The 23,907-nt window shown below is 51.7% G+C and overlaps 1 protein-coding gene and 1 long non-coding RNA gene across 2 annotated transcripts; one reads left to right on the plus strand and one right to left on the minus strand.

Annotated features, from left to right (window-relative positions):
- Positions 1-400: 400 nt before the first annotated feature.
- On the minus strand, positions 401-3,059 carry LOC125404920 (uncharacterized). Its single transcript, XR_007233409.3, has 2 exons — positions 2,570-3,059; positions 401-1,590 (listed from the first exon to the last, which is right to left on the minus strand). It is a non-coding gene; the product is annotated as an uncharacterized LOC125404920 (long non-coding RNA).
- Positions 3,060-3,187: 128 nt separating this feature from the next.
- On the plus strand, positions 3,188-23,507 carry Kcng1 (potassium voltage-gated channel modifier subfamily G member 1). Its single transcript, XM_048441156.3, has 3 exons — positions 3,188-3,439; positions 16,461-17,260; positions 20,143-23,507. The coding sequence occupies exons 2-3, from the start codon at positions 16,487-16,489 to the stop codon at positions 20,911-20,913; spliced, it is 1,545 nt and encodes a 514-aa protein (XP_048297113.1). The 5' UTR covers positions 3,188-3,439; positions 16,461-16,486; the 3' UTR covers positions 20,914-23,507.
- Positions 23,508-23,907: the final 400 nt, after the last annotated feature.

The following is a 23,907-nucleotide window of genomic DNA, read 5'->3' on the forward strand; positions in this document are numbered from 1 at the left end:
AGTGGCTAAGAAGGAAAACATTCTTAACCTGCTGACAGCAGCTCCCTTTTAAGGCACGCTCTGAGGCAGCACTCACGCATCTCTGGAGCCTGGAGGGGAGTGCTGCTTGGTTTTCAGTGTGAGTTAAGGTTTGGGGGGGGGGGGTCAGTTTGGCCTGGCTTCAGCTCTGGCTTTGCCATCTACCATGGGACTCGAGATCTGCAAAGATGACCCATACCAGCTCTGGCTCCTGGAGGCGGAGCGGTGACTTAAATGTAGGCTGAGAAACAAACCACACTAGTATTGCTTCCTTAAAGATGCTGGCTAGGAAGGCAAGAGGGCCAAGAGTTCAAGTTCATCCTCAGACTCGTATCAAGTTCAAGGTCAGCCTGGCCTTCAAGAAACCCCATCAAACCCCGTCTCAATAATCACTTTTAAATTAGATTTTAAAAACAAGCATTATGATAATGGTGCACACCTGTGGCCCAGCACTTGGAAGGGGGTGACAGAAGGACCCGAAATTCAAGGTCATCCTTAGCTACATAGCAAGTTCAAGGCCAGCTTGAGTCACAAGAAGCCCTTTGTCCAATGAATAAAAACAACAAAGAATGCTCGTCAGATCTGCCGGCTTTTCAAAAGAAAAAAAAAATGTCATATGAAACCTCGGTTTTTAAAATGTTGGCAATCAATTTTAAAATTATTAAGGCTTAACCCAGGAGAGACAAATAAGACAGGGATGTGTGCCATAGCCGTCTGCTGGTCAAGTGTGTGCCTGTTCCCACAGGATGTGTGCCATAGCCGTCTGCTGGTCAAGTGTGTGCCTGTTCCCCACAGGTCACACCGGGCTCAGCAAGTCTGATGGCCCTCATCTTTTCCAGAAAGCCTGCAGCAGCAGCAGCAGCAGCAGCATCCTTCTCCGCAGGACAGCTTGGGCAGCGATGCTTCTTAGAAGGGTGATGGAGGCAGGGAGAGCCGAGGATCTGGAAGGCTCCACAGGAAGGAGGGACTGCAGAGAGGGATTCCTTAAAAGGATTTAGGAGGATTTTACTGGACATGGTGAAGCACAGCAGGGGATAAAATCATAAATTCACCCCTGAGAACAGCCTGGGTCTGAGACTAGATGGGGGTGACAAGGAAGGAGGGAGTCTGCCCCTGCTGTCCTGGATCTTCTCTGCAAGTCATCTCCAGCACCAGATCCAGGTGCCTGGTGTCCTGACAGGCCCACTCCACCGGCATACTCCCTCTTCGTTCAGAGGTGGCCGTGAGGTCCCCTGATCCTAAACACAAAGGAGGTAGCTTGAGCCTCACAGTCCATCTAAGTATTTCTGGTGAGCTCTAAGGTCAGGCAGGGATGGGCTGGACCGAAGTCGCCAAAATCTCAGACCAGGGAACTTGCTAGAAGGGCCACAAGCAGAGTCCACTGGTTTTGAAGAAGTCTCCAGAAGAGTCCGACCACAGGGAGGCTTTGAGAATTACTCACATCCTGGTCCTGTGGTCCTCCATCGGGACAGCAGCTGACTTGCTGTGGTGACCAATTCTGCTGTCACAGGACAGTCCTGGGTCCTCCCACAATCCCTGAAGAAGCTACTGTTCAGTCCAGCGGTGTGGAAGCTGCCAGTCAGAAGGAAGACAGACAGCATAGTCATTGCTCTGGTGGAGCCTGAGGCTCAGAGAAAAGCAAGAAAGACTGAAGCATGGGTTTTTCTACTCAAGAAGGCAGGGGCAGGCCCGGTACAGCACCTCTCCTTAAAGACACTCCTTGCTGAACTCCTGGTACAGTCATGCTCTCAACACGGGACCCAGGACCACTGCCACCAGGGTCCATACAGCCAGGGAAACCCTATGCTGGCCTTCTTACATCCCTCCAGCATATTGTTTCCAGGTCTCTCTACAATCCAGAAATCTTCGCTTTATGCCTGAATAGGGTCTCTGCAAATCTTCTCTGCTCCTGCCCAGTGTTCTGGCCCCTCCTCGAGGGTCCCGTCTTTGTCCCATCTGTAGTCTTTCCTCCCTGGACCTTTCCCTATTCCTGCAATCCCCAGCCCTGTCTCTGCTGGTGTAGCCTCTGCAGAAGCTGGGGAGTTCTCGGGGCAGGTCCTTGGCTCACTCTCTGACTCTGCCATCTGTCTCCACCCACCCTCTGAGTGAACCCAAAGCTTATACCCCAGGGCCAAGCCTCACCCTCTGTAATGAAGCCCCGCAAAGAATAGGAGCCCAACTCCTGAGCCTGGTCTTTGTGACCCTTCTGTTTCCCTGCCAGAGGAGAAAGGGCAGTACTAATCAAGAGCCCCAGTCCAGCTCTGCAAGTGGCTCTCTCTCCTCTCAGACAGCTCTCCCACCTAACCCCAACACCTGGTGGAACTTCTACCAACTCAGAGACCTCCGGAGTTCACCCTGCCCTCCCCAGGCTACCGAGTACAGGACCCAGAGACTGCAGGACCGGGTCCCAATGCCAGGGTCCACCTGGGACAGTGGGCAGCTAGAGCATAGGGTCACTCTGGGGCACCAGGCACCCATTCTTTAGCTATGGTGACACTGCAAAGATGGTGCAGGCCCTGGGGTTGCAGGGGCAGGAAGGGCCCAAAGTTACCAGTGGAGAAGGCACGTGGTATGGCTGGTGTGGTCCCCTGGAAGGCGATGTTTAGGTGGAGTGCAGCATGGGGTTCTCGGGCTGCCAGGCATGAAGTACCCTCCAGACATGACGCAGCGCCCGCGGCAGTGCGGGGAGAGGTCCACGACCTCGTGTGCGCTTGGACCTTTGACGAGACAAGACAGAGCGCGTGGCATTCCCACAATAAAGACCCGCTTGCGGAATGAGACTCAAGTCCTGACAGTCACTGAGCTCAGGGTGAAAAGGAGGCACGAACGTCCCACGATCACCGTGAAAATGAGCGACTGGAGAGGTGATTGCGCCACGGGCCAGGAGCCTCGGGAGGAGGAGCGCGGGGACATAAAGGCCACCACGGGCAAGCAAAGGCCTGAGGGGCGCAGGAGAGGGGGGAGACCAGGATGAAGAGAGGGCGACCCTGTGTTCCACCGGGACCCAGCACCCAAGAGGGCTCCGGGCCCGACCAAAGAGCGTGGCATCTCCACGCCGGAGGGGTCCCGCGGTGGCTTCATTCCCCACATCCCGCCGCCCGCCCCTCTCTCCGCCCCGTGCGCAGTCCCCTCCCTTCGTCCCGCCTCCTGCCCCGCCACCTCCCTCAGCGGCTGCTTTGCCGCGTTGCCGGCGCACTCGCAACCCAGCGGACACCAGGAGGCAGAGGCGGGACAGCCTGGGGTCCGACCGTGCAGTCTAGCGGCCCCAGGGCTAAAGTTTGCCAGCAGCCCCGGGAGATCAAGCGGGCGCTACACGCCGCCTGCTGCCCCCTCGCGCATCCTTACCCCGGCATTGCTGCACTGGGGAACCGAGCTGCGGCCGGGCCAGCTCCAAGGAGGGGACGCCGCGACGGAACTTAAGGTGGGAACTTCGCGGGCTGCTCCCTGGCGGGATCCTGTTCCTGCAAGCGGCACTCCGGGCTCTGCACGTGGCCGTGGCCCCGGTGCCTTCTGCGGATGCCTAGGATCCCGGGAGAGGGCGCCGGGCGGTGAGGGATGCGCCCACGCGACCGCGGTTTGGTCCAGCCCCGGATCCTCTCGAGGGGTCCCCGGGACGCAAAGTGCGCTCTCTGGCGGGGCACCGGAGAGGATTCTGACTTTGCATGCCGGGTTCTTGGGGTCCCCCGGGAGGAGTTCGGTTGCAGGGTCGTCTTTCACTTGCTGGTTCACTGTCTGTAGGCACGGGATGCAGCACCCCCACCAGTGGGCCTCATTAAGTCATTCATTAATTATGAACACAGAGAGGGTTTATGGACTGCCTACTTGGTCCGTCCTTGGCCCATGGCAAGGCCCTGGGGACAGTTGAATGGTCGTGGGCCTCAGCATCTAGTAGGGAAGTTAGGGGTCTCCTTAGCCTCAGGGTACCCGTGCCTGAGTGGCCCAGCTTTGCTTACAGTTTTTGGGTGTGAACGGAAAAGAGACAAATGTGTTCATTCCCTGAGTTGTACGAAAATTGGTTGGGCACCTACTGTGGGCAGCTCACTATACCAAGTTCTCGGTGTTCATTCATTTTTTTTTTTTTTTTAGCAAGCCTGTCTTGAACAATGACCAAGATGGAGACGGGACAAGATAGGGGCAGCCCTCCTAGGGTTTAGGTAGAGGTTGAGACTCAGGCCCTGCCTTGGAAGTTCACAGTCTGCCACGGTGGCCGGTAGCAGCCATGTGTATAGATGCACGGTTGATGCATAATGCATTCGTTCTTAATGGCGGAGAGGGGGTCCTGGAAAGGGAGAACTGGGCTTTCCAAAGCTTTTTTTTGGCGGGGGGGGGGGGGCGGTGATGAGGGCCAAGAAGGTTTATCTAATGTTAGGTGAACACAGTCTCCTAGTGATGGGGTTCATGAGCTAAGCACACATTTTCCGTTCAACACACATTTTCTTAACCACTTGCAATTCGGATGTAGTTAAAGGATGCCAGGCACCAGAGTTCCCCAAGTGGATGATAGGTGGGAGGCAAAGGCATATTCACCCCCTTCAGTGACACCTGAGCTAAGTGCAGAGAAAGGTGAGAGGTGGGGGCAGGGACTGGTCTGATTCGCTGGAGAAGGGAGGAAGTGTCTCTGTAAATCTGTGTTCCTATTCACTGGGGTCTGTTTGACACCCCCACCACACACACACACACACACACCTGTGACCACACTCTGAATCACTGTAGGGTGTCTCACCAGTAAATACACCTCCAGGTTAAGGGGTGCCCCTGGAGATTAAGGCAGTGGGGTGAGCACGTGGTGGGTGCTTCTACCTGTGGGTCTTTAAGCTTTTGTGGCTTCGCCAAGGCACCTGCTGAGTGGAGGGGGAGGGAAGTCAAGCCAGGCGTGGAGGCGTAGCCCCAGGGGATTGCTCTTACCAGCCCAGCTCTGAGCCAACTCATTCCAGTGGAAAAACGTCTGCCGTGGGACACACTCCAAACCCACAGAGGACCAGCACACCAAAAACAAGACACCCCGAGCCTTTGCCCAGAGATGGAGGACCCAGGTTGTGAGTGCCCTGCAGCCTGATGAGGTAGACCCGGGAACCACACTGAGTCCTCTGTACTGGGTAAGCTGCTTGACTCTGGCAAGGGGTGAGCCACCTGCCCCAGGGACAGAAAGCAGAGATGTCTCCTGAACACCAGAGGCTCACAGGGACTGCCCTTCTCCAAGAATCCACTCTGGGTTGGTTGCCTAAACTCAGAAAAGAGCCCCTTCCCCCCACACACACACACCCGAAGAAATGGCGGATGATAATATGACCTAAATAGAATTAATAAAAAAAAAAACAGAAGGGGATGAAGGAGGCTGTGGAAAGCCCTGTTCTGTTTACCTGGCAGACTGTTCTTAATGAACAGAGTCAGCATGTAAATCTGCCACAGGATCTGAACTATACCTAAAGTTACTCCCATCTCAGGCCTGCACCTGCCCAGCAGAGGACAGGCACAACATGCCCTCCCCACTACTGAGCCCTGCGAGCAGCTTCCTGTCTGGCACCTCCCCAGGTCCCATCACACCTCTGTTTTAGCCCATGTTTCCCGATTTCTAACCACAAAGAAACAAAGATAAAAGACGGCTAGGTCGGTAGGTAAGCCAGAGGACTTGAATTTGATCTCCAGAAGCAGAACCAAGAACAGCGGCAACAAAAATGGGCATAGGTTCCTGGGCTGAGGAGGCAGGGACCAATAACAGATGGTCTCCGAGACTCAGTTGTCTGCCAGCCCAGAGAGAGGCCCTGACTCAAAAACAGGTGGACAGTGATAGAAACAACACCCAAGATTGTCCCCTGGGCACACACGCATGCACGCGTGCACGCACGCGCATGCACACACACGAAGAGGCTAATGGAAAAGGTGCCCTAGCCCCAGTTCTATAAAGCTCTTGGGAGAAGACAGGTGTGCACGAGGAGCCATTTTGCCAGCAGCAGAGCCAGGTGGCTCAACAGTCTGCCCGCTTGACACTGGGGAAAGCAGCTTTGCCTTGTGCTACAGGTGAGGAATGAAGGAAGGAACCCACCTCCCATCCTGTAATCCCCCAGGGACTTTGAACACCTCCCCCACCCCCAAGATGCAAAGCTGCGGTCTGTGGGGACAGGATGGATGGCAAGTGTCAAAGACACTCAGCATTGCTGAGGTGAGGGGGGCAGCGTGCAAGGCCCAGGGCAGGCTAATAGTTGGATCTATTATAATTAATGGTTTAATTGGGGGTGAAGGCAGCATGACCAGCCCCTGAGTCAGCCCAGCCAAGAGCCCTAATCCTGACAGATGAGGCTCACGGGAGAGCCAGGGAAGAGATGGAACAGCGCCTCAAGTCCCTATTCACAGTCCAGAAGCCAAAACCAAGGCACCAGGAGCTTAAGAAACAAATATCCTAACTTCTAGAAGTTTGCCCAGGGGTCTGTGTTAGGCCCCTGCTTTCATATGTTAACGCTGAACAGCAAAGAGTTTTGGGAAGGTAAGAAGTCCAAAACGTGTCTTCTAGGGAGAATACACTCCCCTGTACCTTCTTTAGCTCCTGGAGGCCTCCTACATTCCTCGCTAATGACCGAGCCTCACTGTAACCCCTGTAGTCATGGTCACATCTCTGGAGGCCACAGTGGTGACCCAGAACTCAATAAAAACAGAGACTCTGTTGGTTTTCTGCCCTGATCCAGTGTAAATATTAAGATGATTGCCGTTCTCAGCCTCCAGTCACCTGCTTCTCCCTATCCCCCAGACCCCTCCACAGCTTGCCCTGCAGAAACAGAGTTGAGGTCCAGTCCCTGGCCTCCGGCAACTGGTGAAAATAATATTCACCCTGGTCCCCGAAAGCACAGTAGGATGCAGGGATCCAAGGTGCCTGGGCTGCAGCCCCTCCGACCATTGCTATTCCTCACTGCCAGTCATGTGTGCTTATTTCACTGAGCCTCAGTTCCCCCATCTTGCCTTTTAGGAAAGAATGCAAGTGCCTGAAGTTAGGGCCCCAGCATCACACCTTGGTTCCTAGTGAGTGTGCCATGGAGGGAAGTCTAGTGTGTTACCGTTTGGGGACAGGTGAGGTTTAGCACTCTGCACCTACCTTTAAAAAAAAAAAAACTGCCAAGAGTTCCTCAGAAGGGCTGAGCTTTAAAAGCAGAGGACAGACCAGCAGCTTCTGGAATGGCCCCAGGAGGGATCTCAGGGATCAGAATCAACACACAGTAGTTTATGGACCCCTTTTGTGAGAGGACCGTAGGATGGGAGAACGGGTGAAGCCTACAGAAACCTCCGCTCACCAGCCCTCAGATCCACTCTGCATGGCGCTATTGCTCTCATTTTAAGAGGCAGGAGGTGGCTCAGGCTTGAGTGCCGAGTCCTTCACAGAGTTGTGGCCATCGGTAGTCATTTTGTCCACTGCCACTACTTCCTCCCCAGATCCAGGCCCCACCCCTTGAGCTCACACCCTAAGCCCATGGTGGGCCCAGTGCTACTTAGAAGCCTCCCTCTGAATTAATGTTTATCTTTGGAAACGCTTGCTGGGCCTCTGTCACCTCACCACTCCCAGAGTGCTATTTTTCTTCCAAGAGGAAGGACAAGAAACAGCCTAGGGCTTGCCGTGGGTCTTTGGACTCCTAGAGGCAGGTTGGAGGCATATTGAAGGGAAGTGACTGACTGAGAGACAGAAAGGGGAGGGGCAGTGAAGGGAACTGAGCAGTTAGTTGGGCAGGAGGCTTATTGCAGCCCTGCATGTATGGAGCCCTCCCTCCCACTTCTCTTTGGGATTTTAACATGAATGGCTGTTACTGAGGCAGCCAGACAGGCTGGTTCCAGGGCTGAGGGAATCTCGGAGGAACACCATGTTCCGCTGTCCCTGCGGAGCACCCAAGACCATTCCTGAGCTGGGAGCTTTATATGGCTTGTGCTTTTTGGCTGTTGTGGGACCCACCTGCTCACCTCCAAGCATGCTTCCTCCTTGACTAGTGCAGGGCCGTCTTGTATTCCCTATTTCAACTCCCTTCCAGTCCCCAGGCTCGGTCTCCTTCCCTCTCTCCCTCCAGGCACCACCATGTAACACACAGATCCTTCTGTGTTTGAGTCCTAGTCGAGGTAATGTGTTCATGCACATAAATAGCCCGATGCTGCAAACTTCTGCTGTTTTTCTCATGCTCGGCTTACGTTTTAAAGACCCAGCTGTGCCTCAGATCCTACCCAGACCACAGTCATTGCCTCTTCTGTCCTCCTCCACCAAGACTCACCAAACCGGTCCCTTCCGGATGGACCCTGGAAACTTCCCACGGCCACAAGTAAAGGGGGTAACATTCTTGTGTCTTGTTCATCCCTGAGGTCAGGTTTCCATGAAGCAGACCCCCCAAGTGAAGATTCAAAGGTGGATAACTTGTTATGTCAGTGTCTCCCGTCACCTCTGTGGTCCCAGAACTGGGAACCGGACGGACGCCGGAGCAGGGTTCTCCAGCCACAGGGGAGCAGCATTCCTTAGTGTCCCTAGCAGTGCAGGATGGCCTCCCTCCCCTGAAGGCTGGCCAGACGCCACTCCCTCCAGCCCTGGGCTGTGAAGTCAGATGGTGCCGAGTTCAGATCCTGGCAGGTTGGTTCAGGGGAGACGCACTTGGCTGGTGGGCGAAGGTGGGTAACAGACACTTCTCAGAGCTAAGGCTGAAACGGCAGGTGTCTGTTGACCAGGCACTGACCAACCGCATCACTCATGTCATGACTTCACCGTAATTCAAGGGAGCAGGAATTGTTCGCATCTCCATCTTATAGATGCAGAAGCCCAGGGTCATAAAACAACCAGCCTATTTCCAAACTAATGGACTCCCCTTTGCTCTCACCCCAACCCCGAGTAAACAAATCAGCTGATTGACCCCCGAGAGGGAGGCCCAGCCCAGCTGAATCACATCTCCTGTATTTATTACCTCCTTCCGCTTCTTCTCCCTCTCCTCTTCCTCTGACTCCTGTTCTTTGATGAGGCCTTACTATGTAGTCCTGGCTGACCTAGAACTCACTACACTAGCCTTAAATTCACAGAGATCTGCCTGCCTCTGCTTCCTGAATGCTGGGATTAAAGGCATACTCCACAACGCCTGGCTATTTTATATTCGTAATGCCTCAAACCGAATGGTTTGAGATAATCTACACTGATAGCCTTCTGGCTGTGGAAACCATGTGTTTAAAGGGGAATCAGATGGCTAAAACTGGGGGCTGGCAAGACAGTGTCCCTTTCTGGTCTTTCAGAAAATACTTGACTTGCATGTCTTCGCCTCTGGGGGCAGCCTGCACTTATGGCTCCCAACTCTCACTCTGTCCCCAAAGCCACTTGTAACCTACAGGTTAGTACCCTTAGCAACCTTCCCCATCTGCAGCCCCAGGCCCTCCTGGCTGTAGAGTGCTCACCAGGTACAGGAATTGGATGTGTGTGCCTGGGGTGACGCTCATCTTCCCGATGTATGTACGACTCCTGTGATGTCTGTCTGCCCTGAACTCTGGGGTCTGATGTGGGGGGCCATTTCAATAGGGTGCTGGGTTCTGGGTACTGTACCCAGGTCAGTTCACACACTCATCAGAGCACACACTGGTCAGGTCTGTGCTGGCGCTCTGACACCTGCCTGTGAGATACTGCATTCCCCTGTCTCCTACGCTTAAGTCATATCCTGCCCTGTCCATCATCCCTGCCAGTTTGTTGTCATTCACGCCTGCCTCAGCGCCACCTACTGGTCACTTCTGTAAATGTCATCTCTGCAATCACCCTCCTCTCTAGTTCCTTCCCTGCCCCCCCCAAGCCTCAGTAAGTTCTGCCTACTCTGCCTCCAAGCCCACTGAAGCCATGCCAGTCCCCAGTCCCCTCCACTTTTCCTAACCGTGCTCTTCCCATTGTAGTCTCTTGCCACCAAGTCTACCCCTGATCCTGCCAACCCTGGCAGTTCCCTCCACCCAGAGTAACCAACCCCAGGAATGGTAAGACTGACTGCGTCACCTGCACAAGGCCCTGCCCTGTGTTCCCTCCCTGAGAACCCCCCACTCCTCCAGACAATGTCACTATCCCATAGTCATCCTCCACCATCACCCGGATCCGACTCAACACATCAGTCACTGTATCCTGAAGTCACTGGTGTGCATATGTGGAAACCGTGTCCCTCTGTGGACCATCAGCTGGATGAGGACAGAGGCGGGATCTAGGTTGCCCTCTGATGTATCCACGGACCCAGCATAGCATCTAATATATGGGAATGTTCAAGAAGGAACACATGGCTCCTTTGCAGCCCCTTTCCCAGCCAGCAGTCTCTCATGAGCCTCCATAGCACCCAGAAGCAAGACACACACACACACACAATCCTTGCAGGCGGCCTAACTAACTCAGTGAAAGGACAGACCTGACCCTTGGGAGGAATTGGGTTGGAGAAAGCAGCATTCGTGTGCAGGAAGCTGGTTGTGGGCCTGTTTGAGGAATGTGCTTAACTCTGAAGTCTAGAAATGCCAGCTATCCTCCTGTGCCCATCAGATTAGATGTCTGTAGAACCGCAGCCTGGGAGAAGTGTTCTCAATTCCTCCTTCAGCTGCTCAGTGCTTTGACTCTCCTCCCAATGAGCTCTGACTTGGAGGAGACTATATCTCCAGCGCTCACCGGCTACCCTCTGGTCCAAATAGCCTCTTGGGACAACTCCATGTGAAAACCCCATTGTGAGCAGGGGACCCCAGGAGATGCTAATGGGGAGCCTCTGCCCAAGAGAAGGAGGGAGCGCAAGCGGCACTCCTCCAGAGAAGAAGGCTCGTTAATGCGGCTCTGAGGAAGCTCCTCTGCTTCCAGGCTGTTCTAGCCAAGTAGAACACGGCTTTCCCCTTGTCTTTGGTGGCACGATAAAGTGGCAGAGCTGAGAAGCATGGCACTCTTGAAACTTAAAAGGGATTGTTCCCACGCCTCTGAGGGATCCCGTCAGGCTTAGCCCGAGGACATGGGTTCCAATTTAGGAAAAGTGAAAAGCTCCCAGCCGCTCTAAAAGGCAGTCATTTGCCTTCAAACAGGTGTAGCCTAGTTTCCCAAAACCCCGTGTGTGGTGCTAAGGCCCTGAGAAGAAACTCCCGGAAACGAGGCACCTTGAAATGAGCACCTCCCTGCTTGGGTTTTAAACTGTGCACCCTTGCAGGGGAGGGAGCTCCCTAAGCATCCTGTCCCTATGGAATTCTCCGATCGATATTGGAAATAATCATCTCCACAGGCACTGCTTGCCTCCTTCAGGCAATTTGATTTGGTCCTCCTGTAGCTAGGACTAGCCTCTTTTGCTATGTAGTAGTGCAAAAACACTGCTTCTTCTGAGCAGTCGTGGTACACACACACCTTTAATCCCAGCACTCGGGAGGTAGAGGCAGGCAGATCTATGTGAGTTTGAGGCCAGCCTGGTCTACAGAGTATGTTCCAGGACAGTCGGGGCTACACAGAGAAACTTTGTCTTGAAAAAAGCAACAAACAAACAAACAAAAACACTGCTCTTGTCTCCAAAAGGAAGAGACAGTTTGTTCTGAAGCCAAATCTTAATGGTCACAGCCCAGGATAACAGATTGATGTTTCCCCAAATAGCATATTCCACTATGGAAGCGGTTGGATGAGATCTTTTTAGTTACAGGACAGAGAAATCAAATATTTACCTAGGATAATTTTTACCAAATGATTTACTAAGTTATTGTCAAATGATTTACCAGTGATAAATCAAAGCATTTGATAAGTGCAGCAGTGGGAGCTACAGGTGGTGGGTCACAACAAACCTAGTGGTCTGGTGGAAAGCTATTTATTCTAAGGGCTCAACAGTCACAAGGAGATTAGATCAGACATAGTTGTGGGCAATGAATGGCTTTTAAAGGGACTAAAAATAACCCAAGATAATTTGGTTCTGGTCTGCAACATTTTAACGGTCCATCATCTTCCAAGTTCAGTCATTTCGCCTCATAGAATATTTAGCACCGGTAAGCCTCCCCTGCCCCTCTGTTTCTATCTCTGCCTTTTTTCTCTCCTTTTAGGAACTTCAGTTCATATTAGCGAAGAACAGTCTTAAACATACAACTATCCTTCCTCCACCTCCCAAGTGCCAGGTTATCGGGGTATACCAACATGCCCAGTTTCTTCAGTGCTGGGCATAACCCTGGGCTTCCTTCATGTTAGGCAGGCTTTCTACCAACTGAGCAACATCCTGAGCTGTTTGCTTTTGTTTGTTAAGACAGTGTCTCTATGGACTGGAGAGGTGGCTCAGCAGTTAAAAGTACTGGCTGCTCTTTGAGAGAGCCTGGGTTCAATTCCCAGTATCCACATAGCACCTCACAACTATCTGTAACTCCAGTTCTAGGGGATCTCACACCTCTGCTGATACCAGGCACTCATGTGCATGCATGCAGGCAATACACTCAAACATGTAAAATAAAATAAAATAAAAGTGGTGGTACATGCCTTTAATCCCAGTACTCAGGAAGCACAGGCAGGCGGATTATTTAATTCAAAACCAGTCTGGTCTAAAAAGCAAATCTCAGGACAGCTAGGGCTACACAGAGAAACCCTGTCTTGAAAATCAACAACAACAAAACAAAACCAAAAAAAAAATCACAACAAAAAATGTGTCTGTAGGGCTAGAAAAATGGTTCAGCTCTTAAGAGCACTGGCTGGTCATCCAGGGTACCCAGGTTCAATTTCTAGCACCCAGATGGTGGCTCACAGACAGTTCATTCTTCCAGCCTCTTTGTGGGCACTACGCACTTGCAGTGTAGACATACATGCAGACAAGACACCCATTCATGTTCGATAAATGTTTTTTAAAGAAAATAGTGTTTCACTGCATAGTCCATTCTGGCCTTCAACTCAGTAATCCTCCTGCCTCAGCCTCAACCTCCCAGGTGCTGGGATTACAGACACGCACTAACAAACCCAGCCATGAATGGTGATTTTAAGAAGCCAAGTATTCCCTAAGCATTAAAGTGGAGACCTATAATTCCAGCACTCCTGAGACTGAGGCAGGAGGATCACAATTCTGAGGATACTCTAGGCTATGTAGTGAGATTGGGAGAGGGGCAAAATACGAAATCTTTGCTTCTTTCCTATGTGTTTAGTTCTAAAAAGGTCTTTTGGGTAACCCCGGGTCTCAAATGCCTGTATTGCAGGAAGGAAACTGAAGGCGTAAGTCACAGACAATCCCACACAAGTTTGGAATTATAATTAATAGAATGGTTATTTATTCAAAGGGGAAAAAATTTACAGATTACCATCCCAGACAACAGCCCCTCCGTTCGAACAGGAAAGGAGTCTAGGAGCTGGAAGCGGAGCCGGAAGCCAGAGAGGGAGTGGAGGACAGCTGCTGCTTTTTTTAAAGAGAGCGAGACCACGCCTCAATGGGCTGGTAACTCAGCTGCGATTGGCTGAAGGAGCGGAAGGAGCTCCCGCAGCATCTCCCCCTTTTGTTTAAGTAAGAGAGTTCTAAGCCTACTCCGAAATTATATACAAGTACAAACCTACAAAATTATATACAATAAATACAAATATCCTATTCTAACTAGCTTAAGTCTTGTATAACAAATAACTTGGCCAAGTCATGAAAGGAAAGTAACTACATTTATATAATCTTTAATCCCATCGAAGATCTGAGAAGGGAAATAATGTTACCTGAGTAATTAGGAAGTGTAATTAAACAACTTCTAGAACATGTAACAAATCACAGAGACAACTGGCTACCTGGGCAAACACCCAAAGTCACGTTTGCAGCGCTGAAGCAACCAACTTTGGCTAAGGCCTGACATAACTGACATACCATTTTGAAAGGCAAGAAACTTCAAAACTATCTTACTCTGTCTTGGCAGGATATGACAGTCCTGTTTTATCCATTTACGGATATTCTGTAACTCTCTCAGTAGTTGAGGTATGAGCATTTCTTTACCCAAAGGCCAGTTCTGCCAAGAAGAAAGCTCCAGGTGGAGTGTCTTTGGTGGTCAACATTCTCTCGGGAATAGATCGGTGTTGCCAGGAGTGATTGTGTCTCCCTACCACAGAACTCTGAATTAGATTAAAGGCCATTTTGTACAGCTCTTTGAAGAGGTTGAAGATTATGTATCTATACTGAATATCATCTTTATATATCTAAAGAACCTGATTAGTCTAATTATAAATGACAAACTTAGATGAATATTGATCTATATAATTTTCAATATCTATCTAACTTAAAGACTGAGATAATAAACAACTGTGCAATAAATGAGGACAATGTGACCTCCAAATATAAACAATGTGCAAGTATACATTGTAATATGGTAAATATATATCAATACATAAACAATATATAAGTATCTTAATCAGAGGTAGAAGTGTACAATGCAATATGGTAAATATACATATATCAATACAATATATACATATATCAATACATAAAAATGTTTTAAACAGAGGTAGAAGCATGCATGCATAAAATAGTCAACATAATTTAACTTTGTATCAATATATAAGAATCGATACCAATATGTTTGTCTAAAAACAATAACTCACAAGTACAAATCTATTATTCCATAATCCAATTATCCCTCTTTTTTTTTTCCTGCTCCCGCAGCAGGAAACAGCAATGGAGTAGAGCATGCGTAAGGACAGTGGGGCGCGGCTGGGGCTGCAGTAGACTAGAGCCGGCCCGAAAGGCACAACTATGTCTCAACTGGAATTCAGGCCATGAATGCACAGTACATGAAGTTTCTTGATTATCAGAAGTATTCATGAGCCGAGCTGGAGACTGTGAGCCATCTCATTCACTGGGTGCAGACCCTTCACTCTGAGGCTAGGAAGGAAGGAGTTCGTAATTGCTGCTATGCTGACCGCGTTTCCTAAAACTGGCGCATGCTGTTGGCTTCTCTGTAGCGCACCACACCCGTCTGCACTCTATGCGCTACCATTCAGTTCCTGAACTGGGCAAGGGGCTGGAGACTGAAACACATAAAGACACACAGAGACACGGGTCATCCTTGAAACAGGAATGCCCCCTTTATTGTGACCAGGGGCAGCTTATATAGGGATAGCCATGCCCCAGCCAAACCCACCAGAAATCACTATCACGGGCACTGTAGGCTGTTGAGTTAGCTGCCTCACTGGCCCCTCTGCTGGAAGCTAGAACTTCCCAATACACCAGCCAAAGCTACCTCAGACATTGCTGCATGTCCCAGTAGGATGAAGTTAGGTCCACCTGAGAGCGACTGACCCCTGCCCAATTGTCCTCAGGTGGGCCAATCTGTTCAGCGTTAGCTGGGCTAGGGATGCATGCTATGCTGGCAGAGTTGCCTACCCAGCATGCACCTGGGCTCATCACCACCTCACACACTAAACACTAACCCAATCCCAGGACCACTCTGGCCCTCATGGATCCCGGTTACCTCAGAACCCTGTCTCCAATTCCCAACACCAAGAAGTTAGAGTCTCAGGCTGGAGAAATGGCTCAGCAGGTAAAGGCTTGTGGATCAAGTCTGGTGACGGAGTTCCATCCCCAGAGCCCATATGAAAGTGGATGGAGAGAACCAACTCCACCAAGCTGTCCTCTGGCTTACACACACATTCACACAAACACACATACACACACCCGCCACCACACACAACAATAAGTTTTTTTTGATATATAAGTATATTATATATAATGTACATGGGGGGTTAGAGAGGTAACTCAGTGATTAAGAGCACTGGTTTCTCTTGCAGAGGGCCAAGATTCAATTCTCAACACCCACAAAACAATTTGCGACCACCTCTAACTCCATTTCTAAGGAACCTAGCACCCTCTTCTGACCTCCTTAGGTACTGCACACATGTGATACATATAGACAAGTAGGCACAGACACATACACATAAATAAAAATATTTAAAGCCCACAGTAGCAGCCAAGCAGTGGTGGCACACACCTTTAGTCCCAGCACTCAGAAGACAGAGGCAAATGGAACTTTGTGAGTTCGAGGCCACCCTGATCTACAGAGCAAACGCCAGAACAGCCAGAGTTACACAGAAAAACCCTGTCTCAAAGAAAGAAAGGAACAAAAAAAAACCCCTCCACAGCAGCGTTTTTTAATGAAATTAAAAATACATATTTACAATTTTTTTTTATTAAAAAGTCATGGGTTTCAACCTGTGGCCTTTGGGACCCAGATCAAGGAAGTGTCTTTATTTTTTTTTAAAGATTGATTGATTGATTGATTGATTGATTATGTATACAGTATTCTGTCTGCATGTGTGCCTGTAGGCCAGAAGAGGGTACCAGGTCTCATTATGGACGGTTGTGAGCCACTATATGGTTGCTGGGAATTGAACTCAGGTCCTCTGGAAGAACAGCTAATGCTTTTAACCTCTGAGCCATTTCTCCAGCCTCAGAAGTGTCTTTAGAATCCAGTCAGTGAGGGACTCAGCTAAGACTCAGAGTTCACCAAGGTTCTCTCCTCTTTCTCCTCCCCAGGCCCAAGAGGGATATAAAGCCCCAAAATGACCCTGTTACCGGGAGATAACTCAGACTATGACTACAGCGCCCTGAGCTGTGCCTCAGACACCTCCTTCCACCCCGCCTTTTTCCCTCAGCGCCAGGCCATCAAGGGCGTCTTCTACCGCAGGGCCCAGCGGTTGCGACCGCAGGATGATCTGCATCAGGGCAGCTCACTCGGGGACCGCAGGCGACAGATCATCATCAACGTGGGTGGTATCAAGTACTCCCTACCTTGGACCACGCTGGATGAGTTCCCACTGACACGCCTGGGCCAGCTCAAAGCTTGCACCAACTTTGACGACATCCTAAGCGTGTGCGATGACTACGACGTAACCTGCAATGAGTTCTTCTTTGACCGCAACCCCGGGGCCTTCGGCACCATCCTCACCTTCCTGCGGGCCGGCAAGCTGCGGCTGCTGCGGGAGATGTGTGCCTTGTCCTTCCAGGAGGAGCTGCTGTACTGGGGCATCGCCGAGGACCACCTGGACGGCTGCTGCAAGCGCCGATACCTTCAGAAAATAGAGGAGTTTGCAGAGATGATGGAGAGAGAGGATGAGGACGAGCCGCTGGACAGCGAGGACCAAGACACTGAGGGGCCATCCACCGGTGAGGGCCGCCTGGGCCGCTGTATGAGGAGGCTGCGGGACATGGTGGAGAGGCCACACTCAGGGCTGCCTGGCAAGGTGTTTGCCTGCCTGTCTGTTCTGTTCGTCACCGTCACCGCTGTCAACCTATCTGTCAGCACCCTGCCCAGCCTGCGGGAGGAGGAAGAGCAGGTAAGACATTCTGTGACTCCCCTGGGCGGCCTGCCCTCACTGTGCTAATTGAAGAGCCTTGGTGGTGCCTGACATTGTAATGTGTGGCTGTGTTTGCATCCATCTTCTCTGCCTCCTTCCTAGAGTCAGCAACTGTGACAAAAGGAATCAGTGTCCTATGTCCCCTACTCTCCTGTCCTGTGAGATCTAGAACCAACCCCAGCCTCTTCTGCAGATTGTGTGAGGGAACGAGCAAGGGAGCGAGCGAGCGAGGCCCCCACATGCCCGCCTCTGTGCTGGGCACATTCCAGAGGCCATCAAAACTGACCTGAATCCCTCTCCCCTTCCCATCTCCCTTCTATAGTAATATCCAAAGCACTTTTCCTTAGCCATGGAAACAATTATTATCCATAGGTCTGTGTATATGTGTATGTTCCCATTGGGTTAGCATGTCTCTGTGCACAGTAAAAAGCTGCACATAAGACATTGACTCCCAGCCTGACACAGGTTATGTGCTCCTAAAAGCCATGGGAGACAGGGGGAGGGTGGATCTCTGCCTCCATCTTACCTTCCCACAAGTCCTTCTGTCACCCTGCAGGGGACATGTTCTCACACCCACAGGAGATGAGGACATTGGGGCAGGCAGAGCAGTTTGCCAAGTCTGCATTCATGGAACCCCCAGCCGAGGACCCAGGATAACCCCATAGAAGTCCATGACTGCCCTACACTGCGCCTCCCAAAACTGGACTTGGTTGAAATCTTCAGAAGTACGATGTTCTCCATATAAAAATGCACACTAGGCTTTTCTTACAGATGACAGAGAAAGGTCTTTGGTGAGAGCTGGGTACATGGGAGTGGTCCCCTAGTGCATCTCCTTACCTGTAAGATCCCTGGGCCTTTGAGCTGTGACTCCTGCCTCACACATGAAGGAACAAGGTACACATTGTATAGGCGTTTGGGCATTAAATTTGATGACATGAAGGAGCATAAATGTCCTGCCAGCCAGCATTTATCAAGCACCAATTAGACACCCTGTGTGTGCTGAGCATTTTATACTGTTTGATCTTACCTTTTCTTGCCAGAGAAAGTCCTTCTATCTACAGATATTTTGGAGGACGTGGTCATCACTGCTGCATTTACAACCCAGAAGGGATTACTGGCATGGTCTTATACACTGAAGGAAAATATGTCACTAATAAAATTAACTTTTGATGATCATAGAGACCGAGAACAAGGAGGGAGGGCTAGAGCCAGACAGCCTGAACCTGAATCCCATCTCACCCACTCTGGCTACATAGCTGTGGGACAGTTACTAGACCACTCTGTGCCTCAGTTTCCCCACCTGCCCAAGGACTATGAACGCTATCGTGAACATTCGATTCAGTGAGTAAGTCTGTAAAGGGATCAAAACAGAGCCTGGCATGTTATCTAGTACCTGGGTTGGTGGCCCCCGCTCCACAACCATACAAGGAGGTGTAGCCCAAATAATAAAAACCCAGAGACAGATACGGGGATTAAAGCTGAAGATCAGAGAAGCAGAGCAGCCAGCTACTAGAGAGATCTTTTACCTCTACCAATGCTCAGACTGAAGGGACGATCCTCAGACTGCCCAGACTACTCTGTCTGTGTCTCCACCAAACCTCAGACACCACACTCCAGTGAGTTCCTGTCTCTTCCCCTTTACAGTCCTCCCTCTGCCCAGCCATATTGCTCCTGTCTCCACCTCCCTAGTGCTGGGATTAAAGGCATGTGACTTCCAAACACTGGGATTAAAAGCATCAGCCACCACCACCCGGATCTGTTTCTGGATCGATCTTGTGTAGCCCAGGGTAGCCTTGAGCCCACAGAGATCCATTTGCCTCTGTCTCCCGTGTCCTGGGACTAAAGTTGTGGCCACCCTCCTTGTACTCTAGTGGCTTAGCTTTGCACTCTGATCTTCAGACAAGCTTCATTTATTAAAATACAAATAAAATATCACTACAAGGGGGCTGTGTGAGAGGCCTCCTGTACACACCTGGGCTACTCAGGTGGGATGCATTCCAGGAAGGCTTCCTGAAGCAGGAGGGATTCCCACCCCCAGAGACTGGAGACATCAGAGTCCCCAGGTCAGATCACATTCCCAGGCTGGGGTGCATTTGCAGAAAGACAGACTACAAAGTTCCTCTGAGAACCTGGCCATGATCGAGACCCTTTAGACTGTACCTGACTGGGACATCTGTAGCTTTCCAGGGCTCCAACTTCTGGGGGCCTGTGTGCTAGAAGTGGGGGTGGGGTGGGGGTGGGGGCAGGCTGCCTGAGTTTCATGGACTGCAACATCTGTGTCCTGTATCAATATTCTGAAGTAGGAAGAAAGACTGACAGAAAAAGAAAGAAGGAAGGGCTGGGCAGTGGTGGCACATGCCTTTAATCCCAGCACTGGGAGGCAGAGGCAGGCGGATCTCTGTGGGTTCGAAGCCAGCCTGGTTTACAAAGCTGATGACAGGACAGCCAGGGCTGTTATACAGAAAATCCCTGTCTCGAAAAAAAAAAAAAAAAAGGAGGAGGAGGAGAAGGAGAAGGAAAGAAAGGAAGGGGAAGAAGGAAGAGGAGGAGGGAAGGAAGAAGAAAGGGTGAGGAAGAGGAAAGGAGGGAGGGAGGAAGGGAAGGAGAGAAACTCATACAAGACCAGGGAGCACCAGCCACTGGGTGGTTGGGGATTACCTAAACTGAGGAAAGAGAAAGGCCCAGAAAACAGGAACCGGGGGTGGCAGCTGCAGAGGAATCTGTCTGGGGATCAAGATCGACAGCTAGAGCAATGTCCCTGGGCCTGGTGGCATGGAGAGGCAGGAGACTGTGTCCAGTCCAGGCTAGAGCTTCCTTCCCTGCTGGCTTGCTGGTGTGACCCCTGCCCTGTCTCTCCCCAGGGCCAGTGTTCCCAGATGTGTCATAACGTCTTCATCGTGGAGTCGGTGTGCGTCGGCTGGTTCTCCCTTGAGTTCCTGTTGCGGTTCATCCAGGCACCCAGCAAGTTCACCTTCCTGCGGAGTCCACTGACCCTCATTGACCTGGTGGCCATCCTGCCATACTATGTCACGCTGCTGGTGGATGGCGCCGCCTCCAGCCGCCGCAAGCCAAGCACCGGAAACAGCTACCTGGACAAGGTTGGGCTGGTGCTGCGCGTACTGCGGGCACTGCGCATCCTCTACGTGATGCGCCTGGCTCGACACTCACTGGGGCTGCAGACGCTGGGGCTCACAGCCCGTCGCTGCACGCGCGAGTTTGGGCTTCTGTTGCTTTTCCTGTGCGTGGCCATTGCTCTCTTTGCCCCACTGCTCTATGTCATTGAGAACGAGATGGCAGACAGCCCCGAATTCACCAGCATCCCTGCCTGCTACTGGTGGGCCGTCATCACCATGACAACTGTGGGCTACGGAGACATGGTACCTAGGAGCACACCTGGCCAGGTGGTGGCTCTGAGCAGCATCCTCAGCGGGATCCTGCTCATGGCCTTCCCAGTCACCTCCATCTTCCATACTTTCTCCCGCTCTTACCTGGAGCTCAAGCAGGAACAGGAAAGGGTGCTGATCCGCCGGGCTCAGTACCTCATCAAAACCAAGTCCCAGCTCAGTGGCATGTCTCAGGATAGCGACATCTTGTTTGGAAGTGCCTCTTCAGACACCAGAGATAACAACTGAGACAAGAGGCCATCCCTGCCCTGCCTGCCAGCTGCGGCTTCATGCAACCACCGTCACTATTGAAGCCTGGAGAAGAACTTTTGTGCTTCAAGTCCAGCCCTGGCCTGGGACTGACCCGAATGAGCCATGCCACAAGAAGGATCTGTGCCACATCACCCAGAGTCCTTGCCCTCCCTCTGAGCCCAGAAGTGAAGGGGAAGTTAGCTGAAGCCAGCACCTCACCCCCTCCCCCAGCCTCGCATCTGTTTCCCTCCCTCGGGAGCCGACTGACTCCTTTCCAGATGTAAAGAACACGCCCAGCAAAGCCTGCACACACACAGGATACTGCCCGGAGAAACATCCAGACAGCAGGCGGCTACATATGACTTCAGTGTGTGTCCACTGAAGAGGAAAAAGCCTTCTGTTGGGGGCTCTCGGGGAAGGAGCTGTGTCTCTAAGTGAAGCCAGCAGTGGGGTACCAGAAGTGCAAAGACCATGCTGCTGGGGTCTCTGGGGTGGTGAGGCACTGGTGGGATGAGAGAAAAGGGGACAGACAGACCTTTAGGGTACTGCCACGAATGCGGTCTCAGGCTCCTGCTGCTCCTGACCCCTCCAGCCTGTCCTTCACCCTTCCTGCTCACCTCCACCCTGTGTCCTAGTATACTCCTTGAGAACCAGCCCTCTTTTCAGACTCCCCTCATACCAGTAGGGGGCGGGGCACCACAAGCCAGTCAAGTCAGCTCTGCTGAATTTAAGGGCAAAATCACTTCATTTTATGGTTAAAAAAAAGTAAAATTTTAGCCTACTCTGATTTATTTTAATATTACTAAAAAAGAAAGAAAGAAAGAAAGAAAGAAAGAAAGAAAGAAAGAAAGAAAGAAAGAAAACCAAGCACTTTATCCCCCTACCCGAGCCTCAGTCTAAACCCACAGTGGCCCTACTTCCAGCAGGTGTGGTCCCAGGAAGTCTGGGGAGTGTGCGGGAAACCTCCTCGGTGCCCTCAAAGGGAGCCACTCCATGGTCTTGAGAAGTATAGTTTCTGTACCAAGAGGGACCCCATGCCAGGCTAGACGAATCCATCTCAGCTCACTGTGTCTGAGTGCTGGGTACTATTAAGGGGATGTCACAGACACATGTACATATACAAACATACGTGCACACACGAACACATATGCACACACACAGACACATGTACACACATACCACACACACTTGCCCCAGCCTCACCGGTGCAGCAACTTCCCGGACTGCTTTATCCCACATTCCAGCTGCCTTCTCTCTGTTCAGCAGCAGAAATTGCGCTTTGAAACATGACTGATTCTGACTGTGGGCTGTGCAGCTCAAACCCCTATCTGCTGCCACGGCCTCTGGCTTCTCCTACACCCCCACACCTGTCCAGACAGCCCACCAGCCCCTCTCACACCCCCACACCTGTCCAGACAGCCCACCGGCCCCTCCCACACCCCCACACCTGTCCAGACAGCCCACCGGCCCCTCCCACACCCCCACACCTGTCCAGACAGCCCACCGGCCCCTCCCACACCTCCACACCTGTCCAGACAGCCCACCAGCCCCTCCCACACCTCCACACCTGCCCAGACAGCCCACCGGCCCCTCTCACACCTCCACACCTGCCCAGACAGCCCACCAGCCCCTCCCACACCCCCACACCTGCCCAGACAGCCCACCAGCCCCTCCCACACCTTCACACCTGCCCAGACAGCCCACTGGCCCCCCGACACCTCCACACCTGTCTGGACATTCCACGGGCCTCTCCACCCTCGCTTCATGCACACCCAGCCCTCCCTAGCTCATTGTGGGCCTTCACACCTGCAGAGCCATCTGCTGGAATGCCCTCCCTACAGAACACTGCACGGCTAACTCCTTCCTGAGCACCCACCCCTGTAGTCTGCAGCTTCCCAGCTTTCTCCCTTGTCTGCTGAATCTCTACCAGGTGAAACTCATTTCTCGGCTCCTGAGCTCTGGTTCACATCCTGCAGGACCAGCTCAGTGTGTATTTGGCAGGGTCTCTAAAGCGGTTCCCTGCTGCCTTCCAGGGCCTCGTGCAGGGTCAGCACCTAAGAGGTGTTCAGAAAACATTTTTGAAATGCAGAACAAAGGGGAAACCGCAAAAAGGAACAGATATGGAAAATGTATCCACTACAGCTTAGATCCAAAATGTCCCCAACTGTCTAGAGCCATACCACCCCAAATGTGCCTGATCTCATCTGAAATGTCACCCAGAAGCTCACATGTCAAAGACTCGGTTCCCCATGTAGACAGAGGTGGGACCTCTGGTAATGGTGTCACGAGGGCTCTGACCCCACCGACGGCTCGACCCATGATAAATCCACAGTTTCAATGGAAGCGATAGAAACTTAGAGGTGGTGGGGCCTGGTTGGAGGAAGATCATCAGAGATGTGCCCTTGTGGGGTGTGTCGCCCCAGATAACTTCCTCTTGGTTTCTCTCTGCTTCTGGCTACAGTGAGGGGAGTAGCAGTTTGACTAACGTGCCCCTGTTGAGATGTTGCTGTACCTCAAAATGGGCCAGAAACAATGGAGCCGAATGACCATGGACTGAAACCAGAAACCAAAGTAAACCTTCCCTCCTTCAAGCCGCTGTCGCCTGGTGTTTTGTCGTAGCAATGGAAAGCTATCTGTCACCAAGTTTATTTTTAACACTGGAGCCTGGGTCCCTGGAGCACCCCCTTCCCACAACACACACCTCCTTTTCTTACGGGGAGACACAGCCATCTCCACATAGCATGTCCATAAATAGGCAGAGTGGAAACACCATTCAAACCCCGAGGGCCCCCCTCAAAGCTCCTCTGACACCTGCTCAGACCTGCAAAGAAAGGTTTCCTAGTTAGCATCACCTTCCCTGACCCTGCAGGCATCCCAGCCCAGCTGCTTCAGGGCAGCACCCCAGAGTGGTGGGGTGCCCTTTCCCCCTCAAAGATGGCTGTGAGAAATGTCTAGGAATGCACAAAGCAGGGTGTAGAGCGAGCCTTCTCG

Source organism: Myodes glareolus, chromosome 10, assembly GCF_982192425.1.
Source record: "Myodes glareolus chromosome 10, mMyoGla1.1, whole genome shotgun sequence".
In the NCBI taxonomy this organism is placed as follows: Eukaryota; Metazoa; Chordata; class Mammalia; order Rodentia; family Cricetidae; genus Myodes; species Myodes glareolus.

Excerpts from the sequence above, each read along its gene's own strand:
- Kcng1 (XM_048441156.3), top strand. The coding sequence starts at position 16,487 with ATGACCCTGTTACCGGGAGATAACTCAGACTATGACTACAGCGCCCTG. Across the intron at positions 17,261-20,142 it reads TGCGGGAGGAGGAAGAGCAG|GGCCAGTGTTCCCAGATGTG; the intron begins GTAAGACATTCT and ends GTCTCTCCCCAG.